Source organism: Vigna unguiculata, chromosome 5 (genome assembly GCF_037176805.1).
Source record: "Vigna unguiculata cultivar grain cowpea cultivar isolate G323 ecotype 2 chromosome 5, ASM3717680v1, whole genome shotgun sequence".
Classification (NCBI taxonomy): Eukaryota; Viridiplantae; Streptophyta; class Magnoliopsida; order Fabales; family Fabaceae; genus Vigna; species Vigna unguiculata.
In genome coordinates, this window is record NC_140796.1 from 29,855,746 (window position 1) to 29,865,564 (window position 9,819).

Consider the following 9,819-nt stretch of genomic DNA (forward strand, 5'->3'; position numbering starts at 1 on the left):
GTTTACATGTAGTAGCACAATGATTTCATAATGGTATATGAAACAAATTATAGCAACAACATCATTTACTCATACAAAACTATGAGGAAAGTTGTAAATTTGTTTGGTTAAGGTTTATAATTCAACATGTGCAAGAAACTTGTGGCTATCCCCAAAAGATGGAATCAACAACCATATATGAAGATAATAGTGTATTGTTCAATTAAAAGGATGATATAGATACCCAAAAGATTCATCCATGCGAAAATCTAGCAAGTCTATTTACAAAGTATTTGCCAAGAAGAACTTTTGAGCAAATGATTCACAAGTTTGGACTTCGTCATCTTAATGATGTAAGTTTACACGAGGAGGAAAAATAGAATATGTGATGAACAATATTGTATTAAAGAATACAAAATGTTATACTTTTTTTCCTTCACTAGGTTTTTATCCTAAAGGATTTTTCCTAGTAAGGTTTTAACGAGCACATTTTCTTATCAATGGACACCCAAGGGGGAGCGTTATGAATTAATGGTCGTCCATTGATTTGATATAGTTACTCACATGATTAACATGATTGGTACTCGTATGAATAATTACTCTTTATGTAAATATTTGTATTAATTGTTTGATTTGTACCCTTTATAGGTTACATGTTGTATCTATAAATAAGACTTTTCCTATCAGTAATAAGACATCTATAAAAGGGTTGCTCCATATTCTCTCATTATCTATTCTTCCTTTTCTTCTTTCATCTATTATTAGCTTATCTTATAACAATTTATTATTTATTTATATTATGTAGAATACTATTTTGATATTTTTTATGTAATTATTTTTATTTTCTAACTCATTATTATACCGATAATTTTATCACTATAATTGTATAAAAAAGTTTTATTTACTTTAATATAATAAGTTAAAGTAATTTTCATGAATTTTTTTTATCACCATCCAACATATATTAAAGTTCAAATGAGAGATATATATGTTAAATTTCAATTCTTATTAGTTTAATTTTTTTTTTTGTGTGATTTTGATCAGGTGATATATTATAATTTTTATTAGTGTACTAAAAAATATATTTCTTTATAATTTAAAAAGTTGAAGTAAACATACATTTAAAATATTTTTTATTTTAAATATTTGTTTTCTTTTTATAAATTTTTAAATGTATTTTTAAATTTTATTAACTAAGTAATATTAACGTTTACAAATTTACTAATGTTTTAGATCTCATAATTATTTCTTTGGTATATAAATTTGAAAGATATATAATTATAATTTTTTTTTAAAATTTTGATATTATAGAAGCAAAAATACACTCTTTTTAATATTAAATGTTTAATAATGCTGTGAATATGAGATAACAAAATCCATTTTTTTCTCCAAAATTAACATGGGATAGCAAAACTTATCATCTTAATCATAATGTCTTATAACAAAATACTAAATTAAAAAATTTAAAATTTTAGGAACTTAATATACTCAAAAATTTAATAAAAATTAAATTAAAAGTTTTTAAATTTACAAAAACTCAAAACTTCATATTTTAATAATTAAAACATAATATTCTTTGAATGCTTAATGTATAATCAATTATATTTTTTTATTTTAATGTCAAATTATATTTTTTTAATAATTGATGTTATCTTTTATATTACATTTGTTAATGATAAATCATTGAACATGATAATTAAGAAAAAAATAATATAAGTAAGCAAAATAGATTTTATAAATTGATTTTTGTGATGTTGACATATTTAAAAGTAGAACTATTATTAAATTTTGACATTTACTATTTTATATGAATAAATTTATTGGTTCAAATTCTTTTAAAAGTATGGAAACACATAAAATAAAAATAACAATGAAAAACTCATAAAAAATAGTATGACACGCACCTACATTGATTTAAGAGATAATCGACTTAATATCAATCATTTTCCCAAAACATTCATTTTCCATAAGAAGAGCCAAACTGTAATTTTCAAAATCTATTTTAGTTCCCGCAAATGCATATTAATTACGCCCACAATTATTCAAAATATCTCATAAAACCATGTCAAATCCGTGACAATCAGAGGTTATTAATTTTCCAACACCCATTAATTTTGATGCATAGGGATATAATAAATTACCAATCAAAACACACCAAATCATATGAGACATCAAATGAAAATCAAAGTTCTGAAGATGTTACGTATTATAAGAATAATAATAAATGATATTAAAATAAAAGAGAGAACAATCCTAATGCTGATATTTGTAGTTGCAAACAAAATAAGAATACTTATCTAATTTTCTGTTCTAACAATTTGCCCCTTCTTTCCCTAAAAAACTGAATCCAAAGATTAGAAATCCACATGATACTAACCCCAATGGCCATGACCACCACCAAAACCCACGAGACCCAGGCCCAAGCGGGAACAAGCCCACGCGCGCCCCCACTCGCGTAGAACGTCACCATCCGGTACATGAAGTAGGGCCCAATGAAGCCCCTCACAACGGAGTAAACCGCATAAAACGGCGGCGAGAGCGCGTCGTAGAACCTCGCAGCAAAGGGATCCTCGCGACGGCGCGCGCCGGCCAGGGTCCACGCGTTCTGGCACGCGCTGGTGACCTCGGCGAGTACGAGGAGCACGAGGACGGAGAAGGCCCCGTGCGATACGGCGTGACGGCACGTGAGGACAACGAAGAGCGTAGCCACGTGGTGCGCGATGAAGAGCACGTCGCTCGGGTAGAAGGCCACATAGTGGAGCAGATCCGTTAGGAAGTAGGCGGCGCTGAAATCAAGGACCAGCTTCTGGAAGGCGGTGGTGGGCGCTGCGAAGCCCCGCTGGTCGTCGGTGAGAAGGGCGGCACTGCCGAGAAGCGCGGCGGGGGTGCCGTGGAAGATCGAGATCAGGCAGCTGGAGAATTCGGGTCGGATCTTGGTGGACTGTTTGCGGAAAACGATGAAGTAGCCGACGAGGTAGATGGCCAGGAACATGAAGAAGAATGGCAAAATAACCCAGCTTTGCAACGACGCTAACGAGGTTCCCATTATTTTTTTGTTTTTTTTTTTTTTTTATGAAACCTTGTTGGAATGGAAAACAGAATATTCTGGGTTTTTATTCTGACGCTGTGGTTGTGTTTATAGTTTTATTTGAAAGGAATGTGGTTTTGGTGAAGTTAAAGGAAGCGTGAACGCGATAGAGAGAAAAATGGAGATTTGATGAACTAAGGAATCGAGTGAGCAAAGCAAGCAATGGATCAATGAGATAAACGAGTTTGATGAACAAACTGGACTCGTTATCGCTTCCTGGGCTCTTAATGGACTCAACCTATTGGAGTTTACATATTACATTTTTTTAAGGACTTTTTCATGCACCCCATATTTTTCTTCCTGCACCTCCACACTTTTTGCCCTCAATAAATTTTGTTATGACAGCAAGCTTAACTCATTAATATTTTGTTCTTCTCAATCTTTGTATTTTCTCTCCTATATTTAATGTAAATGTAAAACACATAGGAAGAAGTGGTTACAAATACAAGCAACTGTTTCTAATTTTAAACAACTACAAAGTTTGTGATGCATTACAAATAATATTTTTTGCAAACACCTCTCTACCAATGCAATTCTGATAATAATTAATGGAAGTTGTATAATTATATTATAAGTTATTTATTAAAAAAATTGTTCTTATGTAAATTCTTCAAAAAAATTATAATTTTTTTTAATTCAATAAATTTTGTGTTTAACTTTGTACATATCCGGCCATAAGTGAACAATGGTAAACATTTATTCGAGATAAGAGCAAATTATGCTGTTTAAAAGCAACTAAAAAATATCAGGACTTCACTAATCATATACTCCAATAAAGTAATCAAGGCTTTACAAATCATATGATTCCCTATTCCGAGAAACGAAACATCATTTCGTAATTTAAACTCGAACCTGTAATTCTTCATTTCACCGATTGCTTTGATTCCAACCACAATCAATAAATAAACATTAATAAGCATAATTAATACCCCATATCTCCTTTCCCATTCAATTCTCCATTATCAAACAACAACCAATCTATTTTGCCAAGTTACACAACTCATCAATACCATTTTAGAACCAACAGAAGAACATTAGAATATCACTGATTAAGCTAAACCCGATAACTTCCCCACAATTACAGAATTCAACTACACCTCCCACCCCGATTTCTAATTGACAATATCATCATAAACTCTATTTAAGGTTTCATAAATCATTAGTAAATTCAATCTTTTGTGGTATCAACAAACGTTATTGATCAAACAATGAAAATTAGTAATATATTGAGAGTCACCGTTAACTGTCGTGATATTACCTAATTGAATGAACACGGAACACGGCCATGTCTACAAAATCTTACAAGAAAAAACAGAAAGTTATACACGAAATCATTTAAGTTTGTTATTGTTACTGTATTATTGTATTAACAGTAAATGATGTTTAATTACTCTTCAATATTATTTTCATAGTTAGTGGTGGATCTTAATCACAAGTTTTGGAGGGCTCAAAATAATATAATTATTTAACCATTAAATTGTTAGATCATTAATAATGTTTTAAAAATTGGTTCCTCTAACTGAATAAACGAAATTAAAGGAAACGTCACGCGATAAAGTATAGCAGCGTAATCTTGGGGTCCTTAACGCAACCCCTACAACCTGGCACACCACATGAAACACTGGATGAAGGTTCGCCAACTGTGGGGGTAAAGCTATTTCATAAGCTACTGGCCCAATCCTCCTCGTGATCTGATACGGGCCAAGGAACTTGGGTGAAAGCTTCCTTGAGCGGAGAGCCCTTCCCACGCCCGTGGTTCGGGTCACCCTCAAGAATACATGATCTCCTGCTGCAAACTCCAAAGGTCTCCTCCTACGATCAGCATAGGCCTTCTGCCTACTCTGAGAAGCCAGCATCCTATCTCTCACCATCCTCACCTTCTCGATGGTCTGCTCTAACAACTATGGTCCAACTAATACTGCCTCCCCATCCTGATACCAACAGAGAGGAGTCCTACACCTCCTGCCATAAAGAGCCTCGTATGGCGCCATGCCAATGCTCGCATGAAAACTGTTGTTGTAGGTGAACTCAATCAAAGGCAATACTTCATCCCAAGCTCCCAGGTGGTCCAATATACATGTCCTCAACAAGTCTTCTAATGACTGGATCGTCCTCTCAGACTGACCATCGGTCTGAGGGTGATAAACTGAACTCATGGTGAGCTTGCTACCCATAGCACCCTGCAGCGTCTGCCAAAACCGGGATGTGAACCGTGGGTCTCTGTCGGAAACTATGCTCAAGGGCACTCCATGAAGTCTTACTAACTCCTTAATGTACAACTGGGCCAGCTTGGCCATAGACATCCTCAAGTTCATCGCCAAAAAGTGAGCACTCTTGGTCAACCGATCCACTATCACCCAGATAGTGTCATGTCCTCTAAAAGTCCGTGGAAGATGAGTCACGAAGTCCATGGAGATGCTGTCCCATTTCCACACCGGTACCTCCAATGACTGTAGAATGCCACCGGGCCTTTGATGCTCCACCTTCGCCTTCTGACACGTTAAACAAGCTGATACAAACTGAGCCACATCTTTCTTCATTCCCTGCCACCAGAAAGTTTCCTTGAGGTCCTGGTACATCTTAGTCATGCCAGGGTGCAAGCTAAGACGACTCTTGTGTCCTTCCTCAAGGATCAACTTCCTCACCTCAGCATCATCAGGAATACATACTCTGCCTCAAAACCTCAGTATGCCATCATCACTCACGGCAAAGTCTCTGGCTTCCTCTGATCCAAGTTGTTCCCTAACTCTGTTCAGACCAGCATCCAACAACTGCCTCTCTCTGATCGAGCCCAAGAAGTCACTAGATATAGCAAGGGTACTACACCTAATGGACTCGGACCCCAACTCCACATGTATCCTCATGTCTCTGAATTTCTCTAGTAGTTCCACCTCCTTAATCATAAGGTGTGCAGTGTGTACCGTCTTCCTGCTTAGAGCATCTGCCACTACATTTGCCTTCCCCGGGTGGTATAGGAGCTCGAAATCATAGTCCTTGAGGAATTCCATCCACCTCCTCTGCCTCATGTTCAGCTCCTTCTGATCAAACAAGTACTTTAAACTCTTGTGGTCGCTGAACACTCGAAACTGAGCACCATACAGATAGTGCCTCCAGATCTTCAAGGCAAAAACTATAGCCGCCAACTCCAAGTCATGAGTGGGATAGTTACGCTCATGTATCTTAAGCTGCCTCGAAGCATATGCCACTGCCTTCTTTTCCTGCATCAAGACGCAACCCAGTCCAAGATGAGACGTGTCGCAGTAGACCTCAAATGGTTTCCCCACATATGGAATTACCAATATAGGAGCACTCGTTAATCTCCTCTTTAGCTCTTGAAAGCTCTCCTTATACTTGTTCGTCCAAGTGAAGGGTTGGTCCTTCCGTGTAAGCAAAGTCAGAGGCGCCACTATCTTGGAGAATCCCTCTATGAATCTCCTATAGTAGCCCGCTAACCCCACAAAGCTCCTGATCTCTGTGGCTGATTTAGGACTTTCCCACTTTACCACTGCCTCGACCTTTGTCGGGTCCACTGCAATCCCCTGAGCGGATATCACATGCCCCAAAAACTGAACCTCATCCATCCAGAACTCGCACTTGGACAACTTGGCATACAACTGCTTCTCTCTCAAAACACCAAGCACCAACCTCAGGTGTTCTGCATGCTCCTCCTGAGTCCTGGAGTAGATAAGGATGTCGTCTATGAAGACCACTACAAACTTATCTAGGAAAGGTCGGAAGATCCTGTTCATGTAGTCCATGAACACCGCTGGGGCGTTGGTCACGCCAAAAGGCATAACCACATACTCGTAGTGGCCATACCTGGATCTGAAGGCTGTCTTCTGCACATCATCAGCCTTTACCAAAATCTGGTGCTAACCTGACCGCAGGTCTATCTTCGAAAACACTGATGACCCATGTAACTGATCCATCAAGTCGTCAATCCTCGGGAGCGGATACTTGTTCTTGATAGTCATCTTGTTCAGTTGCCTGTAATCCACACACAGGCGTGAACTCCCGTCCTTCTTCTTCACCAACAACACTGGTGCTCCCCAAGGCGAAGTGCTGGGTCAGATGAATTGTTTCTCCATCAAGTCTTCTATCTATTTCTTGAGCTCTACCAACTCTGCTGGAGCCATGCGATACGGAGCCATCGATATCGAACCTGTGCCTGGGACTAGATCGATGGAGAACTCCACCTCTCTACTGGGAGGCAATCCCGGTACCTCCTCTGGAAACACATCCACAAAATCCTGGACGATCGGTATCACAGACGTCGTCTCCCCTCTCTCCACCTCCATATGCGTGAAGACCATGTAACACTGCGCACCGTCCTGTAGTTCCCTCATAACACCTTGGAAAGACACCAACTCAGGCTCCTCTGAGTCGGGAAACAACAACTTCTTCTCCCGACAGTCTATCAGAATGCGATTGGCAGAGAGCCAATCCATCCCTAAGATCACCTCCAACTCCTGTAGAGGTAGGCAGATTAAGTTCACCCTGTACCTGTGCCCCTCTACCTCCACTGGAAGCCTAGCACACAAGGACGACGTCCTGACCAAACCCGACGCCGGAGTAGACACCGCAAGCTCACACTGCAGCTCACGCACCGGCAAACCCAACCGTTCCACACAAGCAAAAGACACAAAAGAGTGTGTCGCTCCAGAATCATACAACACACAACATCTCATCCCAGAAATCACACAATAACCCATAACAAGGTTACCTGAACCTGCAGCCTCAGCTCCGGTCATGGCATAGACTCTGCCCGTCGCCTGAGGCCTGTTGCCTCTGTCCCTCCCCTGATGCTGCTGGGGTGCCTGAACTGGAGGGCGTGTCGCTGCCCTAGAAAGGTTGGGGCAATCCCTCCCAAAGTGGCCTTCCTTGCCACAGTTGTTGCACCTGCGGTAACCCTCCCTGCGTGGACAAGCATACCTCGGGTGGGGTCCTCCACATGTGTAACACTACACTCGACCCTGCTGAGAAGGAAGACCCCTAGACCCCTGAGACTGATGGTGTGGTCTATCATATGGTCTCCTCCGCTCCTCATGTCTGGGCCTGGACCCAGATGGTCCACCGATCCTCTGATGCGGTTGTGGCTGCTATGGGCGTTGACCTTCCACTTCACGCTTCATCTTCTCCATCACTCTGGCCTTCTCTACCAGAGCAGCAAAGTCCTTGATGGACAAGGGTGCCACCATCAAGCGAATATCTCCCCTGAGGCCGTTCTCAAACTTACGGCATCTCCACTCCTCATCCAGTGGCAGTGTATAGAAGCGGCTGAGATGCTTGAACCTCTCAGCGTACTCAGTCACGGTCTTCCCTCCCTGGGTCAACTGGAGGAATTCCACCTCCTTGGCGTACCGGATGCTGTCAGGAAAGTACTCTGATAGGAATCTCTCCCTGAAAATCTCCCATGACACGGGCTCATCCCTCTCCTCCAGGATGGATCTGGTGCTGCTCCACCAATGCTCCGCCTCTCCCGTGAGCATGTACACAGAGAACGCCAACCTGTTCTCTGCAGGGTACATCTTCGCATCATAGATGCGCTCCAGGTCCTTTAGCCATTGGTCTGCGGCGTCAGGACTAGTCTTCCCGTCAAACTTCGTCGGGTGGTGCTTCAGAAAGTCCTCCAGACTCCACTCCCTAACTGCAGGTCGTGGTTCAGGACCAAACACAAGGGCAGCCGCCCTGTTCTCCTCCAACTGGCGGAGGGCCTCCATGTGTTACCGATGAGCATCCTCAGCAGCTATCCTCGCAGCCTCCATCTGCTGCATCACAGCCTGTTGCTGCTCAAGCGACGCCGCCTGCCGCTGCATGGATGCCTCATGCTGCTGCATCATCGCAGCTCTCTATTGTGCCATCGCTGCTACCATCGCCTCTATGGCTCTGGCGATATCTGGTGCGTCCCCCTGGGATGATTGAGAAGCTCGACGAGGAGGTGCCATAGTCCACTGGCACACAGAAAATCACTTGGTTAGACTCGATAAAGATAAGAATTTTCACTGAACACTCAGAAGACACACAGAGAAAGCTAAGCGGACATCCAAGTCCACAGACCTAAGTAATGACCGCTCTGATACCATAAATGTAATGTCCCATTTAATTATTAAACGAAATTAAAGGAAACGTCACGCGATAAAGTATAGCAGCGTAGTCTTGGGGTCCTTAACGCAACCCCTACAACCTGGCACACCACGATGCCAACATAAAACAGATACAATTCTAATAAGGTGTGTAGAGTAAGAAATCATAAAACGATACAGGGGCCGTAGCCCTAAAGAAATCATGAATAAAATGACTCCAGCCCAGATGGCTAAGCTACTGAATCACCACTCCCTTGCTGACCACGAGAACCTCGCCCATCTGCTCCCATCAACCAAGTTGATGATCATCGCAAGGAAGAACAGCCACATACAACACAACCATGCAACAAAACGGGTAAGCTAGAGCCAACACATACTCATCATACAGTCAAATATATTTTCATCATCTCACATCCATATAACAACCAAACATGTTATGACTCTTCATTCAATACACTACGACTCGACTCGACTCGACTCATCCGGATACGTATAACTTGGTCAGATTCAGCGGATGCTTGCACTTGTGGTGGATACCTCTGCTCGACCCTGAGCTGCTCGATCTTGAGCTATGTGTTACAAGTGTTACGATGAATAAAATCTCCCTCACCACAAGGTTAGCCCTTACTGGAATTCAGGCCTCCTGCTACTCTCACCACAGGAGTCAGT

At 41.1% G+C, this 9,819-nt stretch overlaps 2 protein-coding genes across 2 annotated transcripts; both read right to left on the minus strand.

The window, feature by feature from the left end:
* Positions 1-2,155: 2,155 nt before the first annotated feature.
* LOC114183642 (TLC domain-containing protein At5g14285-like) lies at positions 2,156-3,373 on the minus strand. The gene has a single exon (XM_028070725.2). It carries the CDS (start codon positions 3,023-3,025, stop codon positions 2,273-2,275), a length of 753 nt encoding a protein of 250 aa, XP_027926526.1. The 5' UTR covers positions 3,026-3,373; the 3' UTR covers positions 2,156-2,272.
* A 3,794-nt stretch (positions 3,374-7,167) lies between these two features.
* Positions 7,168-8,787, minus strand: LOC146886344 (uncharacterized). Its single transcript, XM_085673403.1, has 3 exons — positions 8,252-8,787; positions 7,791-7,981; positions 7,168-7,445 (listed from the first exon to the last, which is right to left on the minus strand). Exons 1-3 carry the CDS (start codon positions 8,785-8,787, stop codon positions 7,168-7,170), a joined length of 1,005 nt encoding a protein of 334 aa, XP_085529529.1.
* Between the last annotated feature and the right edge of the window lie 1,032 nt (positions 8,788-9,819).